Source organism: Microcebus murinus, chromosome 5 (assembly GCF_040939455.1).
Source record: "Microcebus murinus isolate Inina chromosome 5, M.murinus_Inina_mat1.0, whole genome shotgun sequence".
Lineage (NCBI taxonomy): Eukaryota > Metazoa > Chordata > Mammalia > Primates > Cheirogaleidae > Microcebus > Microcebus murinus.
The window spans coordinates 80,993,201-81,015,599 of NC_134108.1; the positions used below are offsets into that span (position 1 = coordinate 80,993,201).

Sequence of the window (22,399 nt, forward strand, 5' to 3'; positions counted from 1 at the left end):
ACATGTGGTTGTAAAAGCGAAATGCAAAAGACGCTTGTGGTGATGTAATTATACTGTATCTTCACTGTGGTGGCAGATATATAATCTACACATGTGATATAACTATATAGACTAAATACACCCTCGCACAAAATTAGTACAGGTAAAACTGTAGAAGTTACAGTAAGATTCCTGGGTTGTATCAATGTCAATATCTTGCTTGTGATATTCTCCTAGAGTTTTATAAGATGTTACCATTAGAGGAAACTGGGCCAAGTGTCTATGTATTTTATAATCATCCAACCTATATTAAAATATGATCCACACACTATAGTTCCTCTACATGTTTGAGAAACTGTTTTATTTTCTCTAAAATAAATAAAAAAGTTATTACCTCAATTAAATGGCACAGAGAAAATATGACTTTTTTTTCTTAAGACAGAGTCTCGTGCTCTGTCACCCAGGCTGCAGTGCCATAGCATCAGCCTCGCTCACAGCAACCTCAATCTCCTGGGCCCAAGTGATCCTCCTGCCTCAGCCTACCACGTAGCTGGTACCATAGAGACACGTACCACCATGCCCAGCTTTTATTTTATTTTATTTTATTTTATTTTATTTTATTTTATTTTATTTTATTTTATTTTATTTTATTTTATTTTATTTTTTAGTAGAGACCGGGTCTCACTCTTGTTCAGGCTGGTCTTGAACTCCTGACCTCAAGCGATCCTCCCACGTTGGCCTCCCAGAATGCTAGGATTACAGGCGTGAGCCACCATGCCCAGCCTTACCATCATTTTTAATTTAACTTTAATCTTCAAAACAGAGAACCAAAACACTAAAAATGCTCAATGCCTTACACTGAGAAAACTATACTATAATAATTTTGCAATATATATAACTTGTAGTATATTATAAAGTACAATAAAATTTTAATAATCTAAAATCCTACTAAACAGATTCCCTCAGTTAATTGGAGCTGTTGACTGAGAAACTATTTTTATATGAAAAGGATACTAGGCAAAGAAAGAAATCCATTACAAATGTAACAATGATTACTTCATGAAAACAACAATACTCATTATTTTAAATTTAAAAATTAGAATGGTATTGTCCAATTGGCCTTTCTGTGATGTTGGAAATACTCTATAATCTGCATTGTCCAACACATTAGCTCCTAGCCACATGTGGCTATTAAGCCTTGAAATGTGACTAGTGGGACTAAGGAACTGAATGTTTTAAGTTCAGTTAAATAGCCTTATGCCTAGTGGTTCCTACCTGGACAGAAAAAATCTAAAACTTAGAGAAAAATTCAAAAAAGCACACACACACAGCCACAATATAAAAATAACCGTCAGTGTATTAGGTCAATATTTCTCAACCAGGGCACTACTGGCGTTCTGGGCAAAATAATTCATTGTACAGAACTGTCCTAAAGAAAATAATCCTTTCAAATGACATGGGCATTTTGTCCCAAAATTTAATTTTATGGCTACTCTTGAAAAATTAGAGTATTATTTCATTCAAAGATATTACTAAATCAATGGAGTTAAGAGTAATAATGCATTTTCCCCAGCAGAGGGCGAATATGTTATTAATATTAAAACTACCACTTAGTATACCATATTCAAATGCTTAAGAAGTCCAATTGTACTGAACCAAAAGACACTGGTATATTCATTTATACAAACAGAATTGTACTTCTTGAAGGTTAAGAAATAAATGTGCTAAAAATAAATATATATTTTTCAAAAACACTGACAGATCTCCCCAGACACCACTTTTTGTCAATTTTATCAGTTTATTCAAGAGTTAACTACAATACCTCAAACAAAACAAAATAACCCTGACAAAATTTTAACTAACCTCTATTTCAAGGAGCATTTACATACATATTAACAACATTCCTTCAGCTGCAAAATAAATTCCAAACAATTTTCCTCACAGTATAAAAGTTGTCTGAATTCCAAGGGAAAATAAACATTTGCTTCAAAAGTAAACTAAACACAGAAAACAAAACAAGCAAAGAAATTTGTCAAAGGTGCTAGAAATGGCAAAGGACTACCTAAGAAAAACATGAGAAATGGTGCCAACATACTAAAGACTCACTTTCTTAAATCTTTACTGCACTGCACTCACTGCACAGCAGGTGGATAACAGGCTCTGAAGCAATTTGGGTTTAGTTTCACAACAGACCTTTTCATAAGAGCTTAGAAAATAGTTTCAAAATCTACCCCAAAAATACAAAAATAAAATGGCCTTTTCTACTCCCTTTTACCTCATGATTGCATTTAATTTTCCTGAATATATCCCTTTCTTAAAACCCTCTTCTCCAAGGATTTTCTGTTCTGATTTTTTTGCAATCTCCCAGGCTCATATTTAGTTCCTTCAATGATTCTATTAATACTTCCTCTTGCTGCCTCCCTACAAGGTCTTAATCATTGACCCCCTGATTAGACAAGTATCTAATGCAGTCATATAGCTTTGGCAAATACTTCTATCCAGATGACTCCCAAATCAACAATCACCCCCTTGCCCATCCTCTCTCCTAAATATCTGCCCAGTACCTATTCCTGCCTCCAGGAATGTGTAAAACATGTTCACTAAGTATATGCACAAACCTGTTTACCAGGTTTTCCCTACCTGGAATAACTTTGCATTCTCCTTTAAGTTTGACTCTACTCTTTTCTTTCTTATTAAAAGCCTTCCCCAACTCCTTGGTGATTTTTACTTTCTCTGAACTTACATAACACCTAACATTTGCACTATACTTTCCACACAGTCACCCAGAATATATGCTGTGCTTATGGCCTGCCTGTCTCTTTAAAGTAAAGGCTTCTAAGGACAGAGCAGGGCAGGTGAAGGCTTCTGTTGTGTATCTCTCACTGATTCTACTCTACTGGACCAGCAGATAAAAAGTAAAAAAATTAATAACTACTTTCTTCTCCTGAGGCTTCCATAAAGTATTCTTACACTGGTCTAGTCTAAAAATCTGTTCAATTACATTTTTAATAGACAAAATATATTGACAAATGCTTCCTGCCAAGTAATATACTGAACACCTACTCATTTATCAAACCCTTACTTTGTGCCATACGTTAGTTCACAAGCTCAGTTAATCCTCACAACCCTGTGACACAGGTACCACCATTCTGCATGTAATGACACCAAGGCTCAGAAAGTTTAAATACTGCAACTCCACCACAAAGAAGGAAGGAAGAAGAGAAAGAAAAAGAAATCAGAGCCAGCAGTGAGGGAGCTGAGATTTTAACCCAGAGCAGTCAGCCTTCAATGCCCTATTAAACTAATCTGCCTCTCAAGGATAACAGCAGAGCAGTGACTCTACCAATCCACAGTCAATTGGAGGACGAGTACTATAGGGGAAAAGTTTTTATATAAGTACTATTATTTTCTATATTTATCCTTTAAACTTGAAATGAAGAAATAAATATATAAATAAGTTTAAAAATATAAGGACAGTGAAAAACTTAGAAGGTTCTTTGGGAAACTAATAAAATCTATAAATACAGCATACATTCTGCTGACATTTTTAAATGTTAGTTTACTTTGGCAAAGCAGTTAAACTACGGTGATTACTTAAGGATTCACTTATCATCAGGATGGCATAAGATATATCAAAGGAGAAAATAAAATGAGCTTCATTTTTGAGCATCAATAATCCTTGTTTCACTTGAATGTCGTAAAGTTTAAGCCTTGTCAAGTCTATAATTTCTCTCTTTGTCTAGGTGATTTAGGACCATTCAAAAATTCAGCTTAAAAATTCAAAAGTTTGAGCAAGCACAGTAAAGTCTTCCTTTATTTTGTTTACCCCTTCACAAATGTTCTAGTGCTTTCCATCTGCAAAACCTTTCTCAAACACAAAAATATTTTAAAATATCAATTCATGCCAACACTGTGGACTAGAAGCTGCCTGAATCCACTGCTCTGATGGAGAAGATTGAAAGTGGTGAGTAGACATTCACCTTCATCGATCATCTAAGAATGCATTGGGAATCAACAGAGAAGCGACAGGAGACTCTCAAAGTGAAGGAGAGGGCAACCTGCTCAGTAGGATTAGAAGTACACAGGGAAGGCATCCACCTGTAGGGAAGGGACAGAGGAGAGAACCCCAGGCTTCAACTTCCCCGTGGACATTGCAGTCAAGGCTGCGAGAGGGGCCCTCCATCACAGCAGGTCACTGGACTGACATGGGGAGCTGACAGGAGAATTTGCAGCAGCACTGCTCCAGAGAGAAGGCACAGAGGGGACCCCGCTGGTTTGTAAACCCTGGGTGCTGTGCCTGGTGCCATTTTTAAGTCCCAACCCCAGAATGATGTGTTGACTGAGGGGTCAGATCCATGGCTACCACCTCCCCATCATCCCTGCCAGGCCAGGGAAGGAGCAGGGAGGCCTAGTGTTCCTGCACACCCTGTGGATGGATTCCATGCACTCCCACTGCCCCCAGAGAACCTGGGCAAAGAAAGTGCCCACAGACCTGGCACCTGCTGCCACCTCCTGGGCAGTCCCACTCAGTCACAGCAGCCATGGGAACAGTATGTACAGACAGCCTACAGCCTCAGGCGCCCATCACTGCTATCCAGGTGGAACAGCCACTGACACTATCACCTGGGTAATGCCATGACCAACAGACCTGGGCAGCCAAACACTCACACGTCAACAAATGCCACCCCCATGAGACCTGAATAGGTGAATACTCACACCATGTACCCACTGCCTGTGACAACCACAAGGCAAGGGGTGAAGGGGAGACACAGGAAAACAGCAATGTTAAAGGTTCATAAAGTATCCACTCCTCTCCTGCCTGGTCTATCTTCTGGAGTAGGAATCAAGTGCACCATGCAAAGATCTCTCCCTCTCTTCACTAAGCAACAGTTCCTGCCAGAGAACAGATGTACCGCAAAGCTATCTGCCTTGAGCTCAGAGAAGAGGTCTCTCAGAAGAGAAGGAACCAGCATAAGAACTCTGGTAACATGAAAAAAGAGGCTTTGCTGACACACCCCCCCCCCAACAGATCACAATAGTTCTCTAGCAACGGACTCCACCCAAAAGGAAATTGTGGAAATGTCAGATATGAAACTCAGAATGTGGATGGCAACTCAGATCCATGGGATGGACAAAGAAGTTGAAAACCAACACAAAAGACACCAAAAAAAAAAAAAAAAAAATTCAGGACATGAATGAAAAATTCACTAAAGAGATATATAACATAAAAAAATTATACAACAGAGCTTCTAGAAATTAAAAGTCATTTAGAGAATTTCAAAATATACTAAAAAGTTTTAACAAAACACCAGACCAAGAAGAAAAAAGACATTTCAGAGTCTGAAGACAAGGCTTTTTTTTTTTTTTTTTTTTTTTTTTTTGAGACAGAGTCTCGCTTTGTTGCCCAGGCTAGAGTGAGTGCCATGGCGTCAGCCTAGCTCACAGCAACCTCAAACTCTTGGGCTCGAGTGATCCTTCTGCCTCAGCCTCCCGGGTAGCTGGGACTACAGGCATGTGCCACCATGCCCGGCTAATTTTTTTTTTTTATATATATATCAGTTGGCCAATTAATTTCTTTCTATTTATAGTAGAGACGGGGTCTCGCTCTTGCTCAGGCTGGTTTTGAACTCCTGACCTTGAGCAATCCGCCCGCCTGGGCCTCCCAAGAGCTAGGATTACAGGCGTGAGCCACAGCGCCCGGCCGACAAGGCTTTTTAATTAACCCGGTGACCCAAAAATGTAGAAAAAAGAATTAAGAAGACTGAACAATCTCGCTAAGAAATATGAGACTATGTAAAGCAAACAAATATAAAGAATCATATTTCCTTCTCTTAGGGAAAAGAAGAAAAAGCAAAAAGCATGGAAAACCTATTTGAAGGAATAATAAGAGGAACACTTCCCTGGTATCACTATAGATTTAGACATCCAAATCAAAGAAGATCATTGAACACCTGGAAGATTCATGGCAAATAAGACATCACCAAGGCACACAGTCATCAGTCTGGACAAAGCCAAAGTGAAGGAGAAAATCCTACAAGCTGCAATACAAAAGCATCGAGTAACTTAGAAAGGAAAACCCATCAGACTAATGGCAAACTTAGCAGCAGAAACCTTACAAGGCAGAAGGAACTGGGGTGCCATTTTCAGTCTTCTTAAACAGAATAACTGCCAGCCAAGAATTCTGAATCCTGCAAAATGAAGTTTCATAAATGAAAGAGTAATAAAGTCTTTTCCCAGACAAGCAAACACTGAGGAAATTTGTCACCGCTAGACCTGCCATACAATACATGCTTAAAAGCACTCTATACATAGAACAGAACAATCAATTGTACAAACACTTGAAAGTTAAAACTCACAGCTTTTATAAAACAGTAACACAAGAGACAAAACAAAGCAACTAGGTAACAATCAACATGATGAAGAGAACATTATCTCACATATCGATACTAACATCGAATATAAACACTATTAATGTTCCGTTTAAAAGACACAGACTGGTTAAATGGAAAAATGAACATGACCTAATTATATGATGTCTCCAAGAAACCCATTTAACTTGCAAAGATTCTCACAGACTCAAAGTAAAGGTATGGAAAAAAAGATTCCATGCAAATGGAAACCAAAAGAAAGCAGGAGTAGCTATTCTTATATCAGATAAAATAGATTTTATATCAACAATTCTAAAGAAAGACAAAATGGTCACTATATAATGATAAAGGGAGCAATGCAACAAGAAGATATAACAATCCTAAATATATATGCACCTACACAGGGGCTCCCAGATTCATAAAACAAATTCTCCTAGATCTAAGCAAGGAAATAAACAGCAATATCATAATAGCTGAGGCCTTCAAAACTTCACTGACAGAATTAAATACATTATTCAGGCAGAAAATCAACAAAGAAACAATAGCCTTAAACGGGACTCTAAAACAAATGGACCTCACAGACATTCACAGAACATTTTACCCCAAAACTATACAATATACATCATCTCATCAGCACATGGGACATTTTTCAAAATGGATCATATGTTAGGCCACAAAACAAGTCTAAGCAAATTTAGAAAAATCAAAATCACATCATGTATCTTCTCAGACCACAGTAGAATAAAACTAGAAATCAACTTCAAGAGGAACTGTCGAAACTATGTCATTACATGGAAATTAAACAACCTGATGTTTAATGATCCTTGGTCAATGACAAAATCAAGAGGAAATCAAAAGAGTTTTCAAATTAAACAACAAAAACACAAGCTTCCAAATCTCTGAGATATAGCCAAAGCAGTGCTAAAAGGGAAGTTAATAGACTTAAATGCCCACACCAGAAAGACAGAAAGATTACAAACTAACAACCTAATGTCACACCTCAAGAAACTAGAAAAAGAACAAATCCAACTCAAAGCTAGCAGAAGAAAAGAAACAACAAAGCTCAGAGCACAAATAAACAAAATGGAAACCAAAAAAATATAAAGAATTAATGAAACAAAAAGTTGGTTCTTTTAAAAGATTAAACAAAATCAACAGATCACTAGTGAAATTAACCATAAACAGAAAAAAAGGACCCAAATAAGCTCAATTAGAAATGAAACTGGAGACATTACTACTGATAACACAGAAATACAAAAATATCATCCATGACTATATGAAAATCGCTACGCACACAAACTAGAAAACCTAGAGGAAATGCATAAATTTTTGGAAATACACAACCTCCCCCAAGCTTGGATCAGGAAGAAATAGAAATTCTGAACAGACCAATAATGAGTAGTGAGATTGGATTAATAACATTAATTTAAAAATCTTGGCCGGGCGTGGTGGCTCACGCCTGTAATCCTGGCACTCTGGGAGGCGGAAGTGGGCAGATTGCTCGAGGTCAGGAGTTCAAAACCAGCCTGAGCAAGAGCGAGACCCTGTCTCTACTATAAATAGAAAGAAGTTAATTGGCCAACTAATATATATAGGAAAAATTAGCCGGGCATGGTGGCGCATGCCTGTAGTCCCAGCTACTTGGGAGGCTGAGGCAGAAGGATTGCTTGAGCCCAGGAGTTTGAGGTTGCTGTGAGCTAGGCTGACGCCATGGCACTCACTCTAGCCTGGGCAAGAAAGTGAGACTCTGTCTCAAAAAAAAAAAAAAAAAAATCTCCCAACAACAAAAAAAAAAGCCCTAGGCTGAGGCAGGAAGATCGCTCAAGATCAGGAGTTTGAGACCAACCTGAGCAAGAGAGAGATTCTATCCCTACTAAAAATAGAAAGAATCTAGGGGTGAATAGCACAGCTACCATCATACCCAGAGGAATGAATGTTGTCTGGAATTGTGTGTTCTTGGCCCAATGACTGGTAAAGAGAAACATGTGAAAAAGACTGCCAAACTCTACCTTCTAGAATTTAGGGGAAAATCATAAAAGAATAGAAATGACACATAAGTATAATTAAAGTTTTCAATCTTAAGGGTATTGAGAAAATGCAAAATAGTGTGATACCATTTTCACCAACCATATGAAGTAAACTTTTTAGAAATATGAATACTCAGTAACAGATCAGGTACAGATTTCAGCCAGTCTTTATATACTAGTGGTCAGAAGGTAAACTGGCCCCAACATTCCTGGCAATACAGATCAAAGAAGAGGTTTTAATCTGCCATACTCTAACACAAACCTTAGATTTCATTCCAAGGAAATAATTAAGTGTGCACACAAAGCTTTGATAGCAGGGGTGTATGTAACCACAAAAATGAGAAAACAAACACCCATTAGTGGGGGCAGATTATTTTTTAAAACTTTTAAAGTATTTTAAAATACTTACTATTAGCAAATATTCTGTGCAGAGAATAACTTTAAATGCTCTACAATGTCCCACTATCCTTATTCTCAGTAAATAACTTCATCAACTAATTGTCCCCTCACATTTCAGACCTCTCTCATTCTACTTCCTCACAAAAAAAATCCATATTTTTCCTGATCCTTTCCTCCTATCCAAAGCTAACCACTTCATTTGATTTAGATCAAATTTTCTCTAAATTTTGCATTAACATAGTAACTAGATATGCCACACTTGCTTCTTAGAGAACCTACTTGTTCTTAGCCATGGAAAAGGAACCCCTACCTGCTATTCCTGCAGCCCTATTAGTCCCTAATAGAAAATCCTGCACCCAGAGGCACCAAAAACAAAACAAAACAAAAAAAACTCTGATGTTCTGAAGATGCCATAAGCAACTTTAGAGCTATGTATGAATAACACAACTCCTCAAGAAAAATAAAACATTAAATCACTGATTCCATAATGTTTTTAAAGTGCTCATGAGTATTCTAATTGACTTGGCAAAAAAACACAACAAAAAGCACCAATCAAGGATTTTTCATCCTTTAAGCCAGGATCAAGAAAAGTACTGCTTTTGCAAATCTTTACTCAGACCATTAACTTTATTTTCAAGGAAGAGGAAAATAACTTTAGAAGTGTATATGTTGCATACATTCAAATAAAAGAATTGAAAAACTGCTATATCATCTACAGTAACTGTCAACATCACCAAAAGAATTCAATGACATACTTGTATGAACTTTACTTTTGAAAGATAGTTAAACTTCCTAACCCCAACCCCTAACAATGGCTGATCCATTTTCTGTCCCTGTAAGTTTTATCCTTTTAGAATTTTATATAATTGGAATCATATATTATTATGTAGTCATTTATATATGGATTCCTTAAGTATAATGCTTTTAAGACTCATCCATATTACTGATTATATCACTAGGTCATTCCTTTGTATTTCAAAATATTATTCCATTGTATGGATGTACCATTTTCTTTTTCTATTCACCAACTGATGGATATTTCAATTGTTTCCAGTGTTTGGCTATTACAAAATGAATAAAGTTGCTATGAATATTCAAGAACAAGTTTTATTTTGTCTTAAGTTGTAACATTTCTTTATATATTCTGAATAAAAGCCATTATCAAATATAATATTTTCCCCAGTCTATGACTTGCCTTTTGCCTTTTCATTTTCTAAAATGTCTCTTGAAAAGCAAAAGTTTTTAATTTTGATGAAGTCCATTTTCTCAATTTTAGCTTTACAGATTGTACTTTTGTGTCCTATGTAAGAAACCCATGCCTAACTCAAGGGCTAAGAGTTATTCTCCTATGTCTTCTTCTAGAAGTTCTATAGTTTTAGCTCTTAAATTTAGTTTTATGATCCATTTCAATTTTTGTGTATAGTGAGTATAAGGTAAGGTTCAAGGTACACTCTTTGTTTTTCTTGTTGAAAAGACTATCTCTCTCCCATTGGCACTTCTGTTAAAATTAACTGACCACACATGAGAGTCTGTTTCTGTATTATTATGTTACATTTATCTATATCTGTCCTTACACCAACACCACATTGTCTTGGTAGCTATAGCTTTATAGTAACAGTTAAAATCAGATTGTGTAAGACTGCCAGTATTTTTTTTCTTTCTTCAAAACTGTTATGAATTTTTGGATTTCATTAAAAATTTTATTTCATTAAAAATTTTAGAATCAGCTTATCAGTAGCCTCTGGGATTTTGACTGGGATCATGTTGAATCTAGAAAATTGACATCTTAAAAATATTGAGTCTTTCGTAGTCCATTACTGACGAAAATAAAAAAAAAAAAAAAAAATATTGAGTCTTCTAATCCTGCAGTCCCCAATCCCCAGGCAGCGGCCTGTTAGGGACCAGAGCTCCACCACCAGCTCCCACACACACCCCTGCCCCCATGGAAAAATTGTCTTCCATGACACTTAGGAAGGGGGGGGGTGTCCACAGCAGGAGGTGAGCAGCAGACAAGAGAGCGAGGCTTCATCTAACTGTATTTACAGCCACTCGCTCCCCATCACTCTGCCTCCCCTACCTCGCCTGTGGAAAAATTGTCTTCCATGAAACCGGTCCCTGGTGCCAAAAAGCTTGCGGACCACTGTTCTAATCCAGGAACATGGGAGATATCTCCATTTCTTTAGGTACTATATTCATTAATTTGTCTCAGCAATCTCTCATAATTTTTGGTGTGCAGGTCTTACACATATTTTGTTAAATTTATCCTGAAATTTTTATATTCTATGGTATTGTAAGTGGTAATTATTTCAACTTCCAATTGTTTGTTGATAATATATACAAATAGTTAATTTTTCCATATTCACTTGATTCCTGCAAACTTGATAAACTCAATTGCTGGTTCTAGTAACTTTTTTATAAATTTCTTAGGATTTTCTACATAAATGATTACATTGCAAAAAGAGTATTAAATGACTATAATGCATATATTTTTAAAATAAGTCCTGTGAGAATGGATAAACTGCATTCCCTTCACTACCTTGTGTGTCTTAAATATATCCAAAGCAGTACCTTCTATAAAAATCTAGGTTCCATATGCAATTTTTATCACAAATCCATTTTGGTAGGCCAAATAATGGCCACCAGAGATGCTCCTGATCTATTCTAACTCCTGGAATCCCTGTTGAATACGGACATTAAGATGGCAGCATTGTTCTGGATTACCCAGGCAAGCCCAAAGTAATCACAGGGGTCCTAAAAGTGCCAAAGAAGGAGATGTAATTATGGAAGGTGGCGAATGGAGGGGAGCAGAACTGAAAATGACACGATGCTTGCTTTAAAGATGGAGGAAGGAGCCATGAGCCAAGCAAGGAATGCAGGTAGCCTCTAGAAAACTGGAAAGGGAGAGGAAACAGATTCTCTCCTAGAGCCTCCAAAAGGAATACAGGACCACTAACACCTTGCTTTTAGCTCAGTAAGACTCATTTTGGACTCTGACCTTCAGAACTGTAAGACAATAAATCTGTATTGTTTTAAGCTACTATGTTTGTAGAAATTTTTTAGAGTAGCAATAGGAAATGAATGAATGAACATATCAGTGATGATCATTTCACTTCAATAAACATACTTTTACTAGTTTTCTGGCATCATATACCATCATCACCCTACATCAAAAGCAACTTTCAAGAGTAGAAATGCACAAACTAAATAACATCTAGAACTAAACCATTATTTTGCATGAATTTTTCTACATTGGAAGATAAAGTTATCCCAAATAGGATTCCCCACAGAATTCCCTTTATTTTCTAAGTTTGGAGCTGAGCTGATCATTGATCCCTGAAATACACTCTTGACAAAAAAGATCAATGACAGACGTCTGTCATCAATCACTAAGCAAGTTATCACTTGGATCTCTCGTGAAATGAAGACTGAAATTGTTGGGCAGATTGGGCAACACAGAGAATGGAATATTACTAGAAAGCTTATAATTATCTTACCTTTGGACCCTCAAGGTCCTCACATTTATCACTCAAAATATATGTGAACATAAAATGAGCATGTTTCCGATAGCACCTGAAGCTCTGTTTTAAGTGAAATAATTTTAAAAATCATTTCTATATGGTACTATAGCTAAATGCCTCAGAGTTAAACACAGATCTACCTAAAATCAGTAGGAAACACTGACATTGATAAATGTACATGGGTGATTGCAAATTTAATAGTCTTTTCTTAAAAATGATGAATAAAGGGGATTCTTGGCTTTGGCAGTCGACTACAGGATGTGGTGATCTCTTTGATTTTACTCTAATTACTCCAAGAAAGCATATGGTGAAAAAGTTTCAAACAAAAGGACTCCTCAACCTATGAAGAATATTCCTGTGAATTATAAAATAAAATATGGCTTGAGATAATTAAAGATAATTCAAGTAAATTTCTCAGCAAGATCAAAATCATCAGTGAAAAGCTTTAAAAAGTACAGAAGTTTGATCATGATCCAAATTTCAATAAGACCCCAAAAAATAAAAACTCAATAATAGAACTTTTTAATTAATAATAATAGTAAATACTGACATAGAAGTGACATGGGGTATGGGATTCTAGAAAGAACACAGACACAACAGAGCTGAAATAAATCTTTGCAATAAGGATCAAAGAGGACAGGGACAATTAGTCACTAAGCAAGTCAGAGTCAAAGCTTGGACTAAAATCTAGCTTTACCATGTTAACCTAGGCCAGTGCTTTTTCAACTCTACCAGGTTGTTTCTATGGTTAAAAAAAGAAGCCCAGGTAGATGAAGAGTACCTGACCTAAGTACATAACTGCAAAAATAGAAAACAAAGAAGCTATAATAAAATAAATAATTAATTAACAAACTAAACATTAAAGTACTTGTCTATGTACTCTATCAGTTTCTAAAATAAAGTTTAATGATAAGGCAAAAATTTCAATTTGTTTAAATTGGTATTTTGAAGTTATAGTGGTTCTGCTATTAAATGCAAACAAATTAAAATAAAGGTATTTTCCACTTGTGAACACATTTGGTAATAATCTCACTGAGAAAAACCTTAAGTCAGCTGAAGGTGCAATTTTCCCAACCACCACCTCTTACATCATAAAATTTCAACAGCAAAAACATATTTTATCTATCATACTATCAAAGAGGGTTAATAGCATAGATTCAGGACCTAGGTCTTCTGGGCTCAAATCCTGACTCTACAGTTCAGATTCCCACCCTTATCTCATCTTGGTAAAAAACCAGAATTGCCCTCAGGTTACAAGAGCCTCTAATGTTCATACCTGCTCCTCTGGGTTGTACTCTTCTTACTAGTAGGCTAGGTTCTAGAGCTAGCAGAGATATACTCCAACATGTCCTATACAATATACTGGGAGAAAATAGATGTTAACAATTATGTTGAGAGGTCCCTAACGCCACCCACAGGTTCAGCAATTTGCTAAGAAGATTCATAAGACTCAACATATAGTTGTACTCATGATTATGATTTATTATAGTGAAAAGATATCAAGTACAATCAGCAAAGGGAAAAGGCACATGGAGCAAATTCCAGGAGAAATCAGGAACAAGCATCCAGATACTTACTCCCTTCTAGCAGACTGCACTGAACACAATTAATTCTCCCAGCAGTGAGTTGTGACAATACATGTGAAATTATGCCAACCAGGGAAGCTCATTAGAGACTTAGTGCCTAAAGTTTTTATTGGAGGGCTGGTCATGTAGGTACCTCTGCCTAGCACATATGCAAATTCCAGACACCCAGAATGAAAGCAGGTATTCAGTATAAACCATATTGTTTATGCAAACAGTTTAGGCATAATGACACTCTTATCACTTAGGGTGGTGGGACCATCCCCAAATCCAAGTTACCCGATGCCAGCCAAGGACTGTTAGGCCTGCTTTGTTAAGTCTTTTCTGCACACCAATAGACTAGTAGGTCTGCTGGTCCTTTCAAGCATGGACCTTATCAACCGGTTTCCTGCTTTAATCCCTAGCTCCCAGAAAAGTGCCTGAAATACTGCAGTCACCCAAAACTTTTGTTTAATGAAAAAATTCCTGGCTCCACCACTTCCTAGCTGTATAACATTGAGAAACTTAAGCTCTGTTTGCATGTTTCCTCATTTGTCAAACAGGATAATAACATTGCCTACCTCAAAAAGTTGTTTTGAGGATTAAATCAGTTAATATATGTAAAGTACTCACAACAACCCTGGCAAGAATAAAATATTACAGATTTTATGTATATATATATGTAATGTTATTATTTGCTTTTTTTTTTTTTAACATTCTCCAGGTCACATTTGACCTATCCCACCTCTAAACTCTTAATGAATCTACCAGTGTAAACACAGATCAGAAGTTAAGTGATAATTGTTCCATGTCTACTAAGATCTCTAACCAGCTTGTGGACCATGCCCAAAACTTTTTAGCACAAACAACACTATCTAGCATGGTAATTAATCTTTGTAGTGCCCAGAATATATTGATTTACCAGCAAAACTATGTGTCTGTTAAATTAACTCTTCACAGTGGTCAGAATGTAAGGCAGTCAACCCTTCTGATAATAATTACAACAACTTAAATAGAATGGCCTCCAAGAGTTTCTTTATCTTCTTCCATTGATAAATTTGAGAAATGGAAAGAAAAAAGGTTTGATTCTATCCAGTGAAAACACTGGTAGTAATAGTAGCAACAGAAGTAAAAAAAGGATTGAGTATACATAGCGTATAATTATAGTGTCAAATATTTTACTTTGCCTTAAAGACAGCATGGATTCAAGTCCTTTATAGGTAAGAGGATTATATGTGTGTATGCATGTATATATGTGTATACATGTATTTGTGTATGTGTATGTGTATACATACATATATCATACAGTAAGAATTAAGGAGATGTAAGTCTACTTAATTAACAGTCAAGTAATGAAAGAATATTTTAATCTAAAAAAAAAAGAAGAAGAATTGGAAAGAAAAAAAGGAGGACAACATGCAGCCCACGTTTTTAAACTGATGACTCAGAGAAAGACCAATGGTTTCCATCCCAGCTCTGCACCGGGGCTCTGCACACAAGCATCAGGAAAAACTTCAAGATCAGCAGAATTACAAGAACAACAGATCCTGACTGAAGCATTTTGAGGGAACTTTTAGATTGACAAATTTCTTTAGGGGAATTACAGACTTTTGTTTACATGAATTTATCCTATAAGCATCAACATCATCATAAACACCAGCTCCCCAAGGTGAACTTTTTAGTAAGAACTGCTACACTTTAAAATAGGTTAATATAACAACTCTAAAATGAGTATCACACACTTAGTGGAACTCCTGGATTGGCTCTCACAACCAAACAGCCTCTATATGTTTCTACTTTTTAAAGAGAGAGGTTAGTTCAACCTGAGGTATTTAACTAAACAAAAAAAAAAAAAAAAAAAAAAAAAAATAAAGAGAGAGGTTAGAAAGCTAAAAGACTCCCTTGAAGGCAAGATGTTGGACATAAATTAGATTCTGCCAATTATTTGCATATGGAAAGCACAACTGTGGCAGAGGCCATATTCCTACAGAAGAGGCAACTGACAAAAAAAATATCTGATAGACATTGAGGGGTTACAGCACCACAGTCCTTGTTCCCCCATCAACACAGCAATTTCATGGGTGAGAAGCAGCTGTGAAGTAGGGCAGTGGTGGCAGTGGCAGTATGTGTAGCCTTGAAGCCAGAAGTGGCTCCCTGACTTTCCCTCCTCTAGCGGTTCCAATGATTTTGTAAGTACCTGATCCCTTAAACCCTTTGTAGCTAAAAATAGCTACAGTGGCTCTGTTTCCTGCTCTATACCCTCACTGACACTCTGACATTACTTTGATTTTAAGTCCTCTTACTTTCTTCTTTGAACTACTGTTAAACATCTCCTAACTCGGGACTTGCCTGCAATCTCTCACCATCCCAGTTTTTCCTCTGACCTGCCACTACCAAGCTGATCATGCATAAAGAACGCTTACCCAATAAAGGCTGTATGGAAACCTCCTCCGTTCTTTCATACACCTATACTTTTGTGTGTACAGCTGTGTCCTTTAATTCTTTCTCCATCTGGTAAAATCCCACAGCACCTTCAAAACCTATCTCAAATGAGACTCTTTCTCAACAGAGTCACTTCACATGCCACTCCCTTTCACAGGTGCACTCCTTTTCATGCACCCTGCTGCCTGCCAGGGGCTCTGTGCTCATTCACACACTCATTCATTCGAAAGATATTTGCTAAGTTACATTTACCTACCACAGGTGCTGAGAGCTGGGGACACTAACTACCCTAAACAAGATAAACAAGATCTCTTCTCTCTCGCAGCTATACTCCAACAAGGATATAAAGTACCCAATTATACCTAAAAATGTTTATTTATAATGGTGGTAACTGCAATAAAAGATTCAGGGTGCTATTGTCTTACATGTATAAACAGTAGCCTAACCTAATCTGGCAGGATCAAGGAGAATCATTTCCCTTGAAAAGATACCTAAGCAGAAACTGGAAGATAAGTAAAACCTGATTAGGTAAAAAATTGTATGAGAATTTCCTAGGCAGAAGGAACAGCATGTGCAAAGGCCTTGAAGCAGCATTCCAGGGAACTGTAAAGACCACCAATGGCCAAAAGTCAAGGTGCAAGGGAAACAGCAGTCCAAAATAAGAGAGGGAAGTATTTCTTACAACCACTATTATAACACTTAGCACATTGGTTTAGAAATATTTACTTGCAACAATACAACCCCTACTAAACAAATTTCTATAGGTCTTATAATTTTTTTTAGCCCAATAACTTAACAGTATGTAACAGTGTATCCTCAATGATCTGTATCCTCAAGATTTGTGGAAATGATTCATCTGGGCAAGAAGCTTATCCTCTCAATACCAGACAAGCTGAACGAAATGATTTCTAGGGTTCAAATACATTATATTTCTGAGTATCCCATAACTTACTGGGCAAGACTAATTTTCATGCCAGTTTAAACATGTTCAAAATCAAAGCCAGTATTCCCTGTGAAGGAAGCTTCAAATACTGAAAACTAAAGTTGGCTAGAGGATCTCAGTCCTCACTACTCCCTAAAGCGCCACCAACTAATAACTAACAAGGGCTGCTTAAAACTCCAACTGAGTCACAAATGTGGCCAGAGGAGAAGAAGAGCAGCTCCATCTGTGTGTTCTTATTCTACAGTTGCTCAACAGATTTGGTAAGAGTAAGATCAAGAGCAGAAAACTGGCACCTATGCCATGCTTTTCTCCTTCCTTACTTTATAAATACTGTCAATTCAGGAAACACAAACCGGTGACTCAGTAAGAAAATGTCAAAATCCAATTGACATATCTCTGCCAACTACTATAATATAAGGCAACAAAATACAGTAGTCTCAAACCCTAGGCTTTAGTTTTGGTACATGTTCTCAAAGACCAGTGGGAGAAGCATTCTTTGAAGAAAAAAAAAATAGAGTTAACTAGGAAATGACTTCAAAATACAGTACACGAAAAGCTTGATGCAATTTATTAGACAGTAAAAAAATATCAAACCATATACAGAATGGAACCTCTTAATAACCGAGCTGTAAAGTAAGACCCTTAGCATGTCTTTTAAAAGTACATTTAATCAGAATTTCACTAACTACATTTATTATCTCATTTGACGTATATAATAACAGATCCAAAATCATGTAACAAGCCAAGAATTCTACTATAAGAGGGCTCCATAATGGGTTTCAAAACTACACCAAGACTCAAAAACTTTGCAAAAATATATTTAAATCTATCAATTGCTCAATCATGTCAAGTTTTTCAATTACAACTATGAAATCAGGTCTAATTAAACCAGTAAGTGGCCATACCTGTGACTTTTTTTTCCCTGAAAGATCAAAATAAAACAATAAAATAATTTACAAGATTATTTTAACATTACTCTAGATTTAGTAGCAACAAGAAAAAAAAATAATCCTTCTAAATCATGACTGTGGAATTCATATCCTTCAGGTTGTACCCTTGAACTCTTGATACTATATTCTCTTCTCTCTGACCTCTTTACTGCTCAAAAACAAATGAACCAACAACAACAACAACAACAACAAAAGACCAAATAAAACCAAAATATAGGCCGGGGGTGGTGGCTCACGCCTGTAATCCTAACACTCTGGGAGGCCGAGGCTGGCGGATTACTCAAGGTCAGGAGTTCAAAACCAGCCTGAGTGAGACCCGTCTCTACTAAAAATAGAAAGAAATTAACTGGCCAACTAAAAATATATAGAAAAAATTAGCTGGGCATGGTGGCACGTGCCTGTAGTCCCAGCTACTCAGGAGGCTGAGGCAGGAGGATCGTTTTGAGCCCAGGAGTTTGAGGTTGCTGTGAGCTAGGCTGATGCTACGACACTCTAGCCCAGGCAACAGAGTGAGATTCTGTCTCGAAAAAAAAAAAAACCCAAAATACAAAAGACATTCATTCAATATATAGCTATTGACTTCAGTGGCAATATAAATAATAAGTAAAACGAATGCTTCCTATTCTTCAGGTCAAAAGAAGCAAAACTTTTGATCCTAATTTAAGAAGTACATGATTCTCTCCTCACCCTAAAAGAACTAAATGAAAAAAATGGTTAATGTGCCCAATAATGGATTTTTTAAAACCTATATTATTTTATGAAGCATTAGTGAAAATCTGATTTTATAAAGTACTTTTCTGGAGAAAAAATTATTCTTTAATTATTTCTATACATAAAGGAAGGTTAATTCTGAACCTATTATTCAACTTTTAATGGATTTAATATTTACCAGCATCTCTACTTAATCATGTAATTTATTATTCAAAATGACAAAACGTGTACCTTATAACTTTAGCTCTTTTCTTTTTTTGGCCTTTTTTTCCATTTTTTTTTTTTATTTCAGCATCTTATGGTGGCACAAATGTTAAGTATATTGCCCATGCTCCCCCTCCCCTCTAGAGTCACAGCTTCAAGAGTGACCATCCCCCAAACGTTGCACATCTAGCAAGCAATCAAGCCTCAATACAGCACAGTATTCCCAAATAATCACCCATAATCAAGTATCAGGTAAGCAAATATTACTACAAGAACAAGGCACACAATTTTTTTAAACTCATCACCTGAAAGGTTACATAGAATAAATATAAGGTTGACTCAATCAAGTTACTATAAGTTGAAAGTGCTTCATAAAATGATCTAGTTAAACTATTCCCACATGATTCTTCCAGTAATCCAGTACCTGTTATGACAGTGAAGTAACTTGCTAATGCTGTGTGGCTCAGCCTAATCAAATATTGTCAGCCTACTGAAATGTGACTCATTTATATAGTATTGAGAAAGAACAATAAAGCTTCAGGAAAAGTCTAGGTCAAATAATGCAGAAATCTTACATGGCATTCCTAAAGACAGATTGCTTTGGAGAACTACTTCTCACCAAATAATAAAATAAAACAATTCAAAATAAGCAAGATCTTTTCTTAACTACATGAGACACTTGTTTTAAAAAATCTGAAGTATATTTCCCATGAGATTACTTACAAGACATTAAATATAAATCAGATCTCCAAATACAAAACATATCAGCTAAAAATAGTTTCAAAGGCTGAGGCAGAAGCCCTCCAACTGAACAAACTAAAATTAGGTCTTTTCCGTCTCTGGATCTTTAAAATGCACTTTCAACATTTATGAGGTACACAAACCAGTTATCCACATATTCTCCCAAACTAGCAGCTCAGAGAGAATCTAATTACTAAAATCTTCAGGAACATGAGCCCACCGTCCTCCAAGAAACTCAAGTAATGAAATCCCTCTTCATTCTGGCTAATAGCCAAACTAAACAGCAATACTACTATTACTACCAATAAAGACCCTTTCCCAATTATTTCATTCAGTAAAACTCCAACCCACTGAAAAAAAGACCACCATACTCTTTTTTCTGGAAGCAGAGGCTAAAGCCCTGTACAAAAGCTGTCAGGTAGACAGGCAGGTAGAGCTCCATCTGGGAGACCAAGCATCGGAGCCCCGAGAGGGAGGACACGGTCACATCGCGGTAGAGGAGGGGACGGAGACCTAAGGTGGCCCCACCCACAGAGGTAGCCACGAGCAGAGCTAGGAAGGCAAGTGTTTAACCCTAAGCACTGCCCGAGCCGGCGCCCAGTTCCACGCTCCCGCCCCCGCTCCTTCGCCAGCCCTGAGGAGGCTCGGAGCTCTGCGACGCGGGTACCGGCTCAGCGCGGCGTCGGGCGGAGAGGCGGCTGCGACCACTGACCGGGCCGCGGGCCTGACCTCGCCGGCGCCTCTGGCGGAGGTGAGGGTCGACAGGAGCCCCGCGCCCGCCCGCCCGCCCGTCTTCCCATCAGCGCCGGGGCGGGCAAGGAAAGGTCACCGGTCGCGGGAGGCCCCGACCGCGGGCGGCGACGACGTCCGCGCTACCTTTGGCCTCGCAGTCAGCGCAGTACTTGTTGTCCTCCTCCCTCAGCAGCTTAGATAGGATGAGCTGGTGCTGCTCGTTCAGCTTCTGAGCCTTTTCCCGGCAGGAGCGCGTCGCCATCTCGGCAGCGGGGCGGGGAGCCCGGGGCAGCTACGGCGGCGGCGGACGCTGGCGGCAGCCGGGCAGGGTGAACGCACCTGGCGCCGCCCGGACCGCGGGCGGACTCAGCCCAGGAAGAGGCGGCCGCGGCGGCAGCTGGAACAGGAGGAGGGGCGGTGGCGGCGGCGGCGGCGGCAGCGCCGACGTGCCCCGCCTCCTCGCCGGGCCGGCCCTCACGCACCGCTAGAGCCGGCGAGGGGAGGGGGCGGAGGGTGGAGCCGAGGCTTCCGGGTGGCGCGGAGGAAGGAACCCGGGCGCCGGGCGCGCTGCGCATGCGCCGAGCTTACAGACCCCAGTCAGCGAGGTCTGTTAGCAGTCGGGCCATTGCCCAAGGTGATTCCTGAAAGGTGTCTGGCACCACCCAGTTTGGGTTTCCCCCCTGTGGAGGTGTGATTGTCCTTGAAGGCCTTAAGTAAAACCCGACTGTCCTTGAGAAAACCCGGTAATGGAAGATCTTTTTACAAACAGGCTGCTTTCTCTTGTATCCTTGACTTTACTGGTACAACGTTGGACATGCAGACATAATAAGCGATTGGGTGGATTCATTTATTCATTCGATGTTTATTCACCTGCAAGTTCTGAAACAGGCACTATCCTAGAAGCTAGAGACACGCATGGAATAAAATTGGAAAAACAGTCTCTTACATTTTGGGGGAAGACAAATAATCTGGTAGTGACAGGTATTGAGGACTAACATTTATTGATTACTCTGTGCCACGGACTATTAGCTCATGTAACCCTTACCACAGCCCTATATTGTTATCCTCATTATACAGATGAGGAAAGTGAGGCCTTGAGGAATTAGGTAACTTGCCCAGAGTTACAGAGCTACTCAGTGAAGGAACTGAGATTCAAATCCAAAGCAGTCTGGCTCCAGAGTCAGGCAATAATAAGCCCTTCCATAAAGGGGAAAGTGCGACCAGGAAGCCAAATACTAGGTGGTGGTACTGTAACAAGAAGCTGCATAAACAGTGATCATTAATGCAAGAAAAAGAGAATAAGAGAAAGAAGACAGTCTTGATTAGAGCCCAGAGCTCCCTAATCTAGGTTCATGGGTTTGAACTCTGGCTGAGACAGTTTGAATGATTTGGCATGTTGTGTATTATTAGCAAAATCTAATTTGGGGCTAATGCAAGCAGAATAAACACTGCCCTTACCTGTGGTTGGGCAGATGCTAAAATGAGCAGGAGTCTGTGTCTCACACTTTTTTGTAAAGCCAATTTCTAGCCTTGGGCCCTGCATAAAAGTGACCATCATACCTACCTAGCTCTGTTCTTGACACAGGGCTCAAAAATATTTGTGGAGTTAAATTAAATGGCTATGGCAATGAAGATGTTCAGTAACTAAACAAATGAAAGCTTGTGCTGCACAGCTCTGACAAATAATAATTAGGGAGATATCCTGATGAGTTACAATAAAAAAAAAAGTCATATGGGAGATAGAATTTATGGGCCATGTCCTAAAGATAGGCTTGATTTAGAGGGGGGTGAAATATTGAGGAACAGCAGCATACACAAAAGCA

At 38.2% G+C, this 22,399-nt stretch overlaps 1 protein-coding gene across 4 annotated transcripts in view; it reads right to left on the minus strand.

The window, feature by feature from the left end:
- Positions 1-21,097, minus strand: part of SMAP1 (small ArfGAP 1) — a 154,991-nt gene extending 133,894 nt beyond the window's left edge. For 2 of the 4 annotated variants that reach the window (XM_012750288.2, XM_012750290.2), the window contains exon 1: positions 20,721-21,097. In XM_012750288.2, the coding sequence (XP_012605742.1) occupies positions 20,721-20,838 (118 nt within the window). In that variant the 5' untranslated portion in view covers positions 20,839-21,097. The remainder of the gene's footprint in view (positions 1-20,720) is intronic. The other 2 variants (XM_012750289.2, XM_076003237.1) reach the window with 1 other exon arrangement.
- Positions 21,098-22,399: the final 1,302 nt, after the last annotated feature.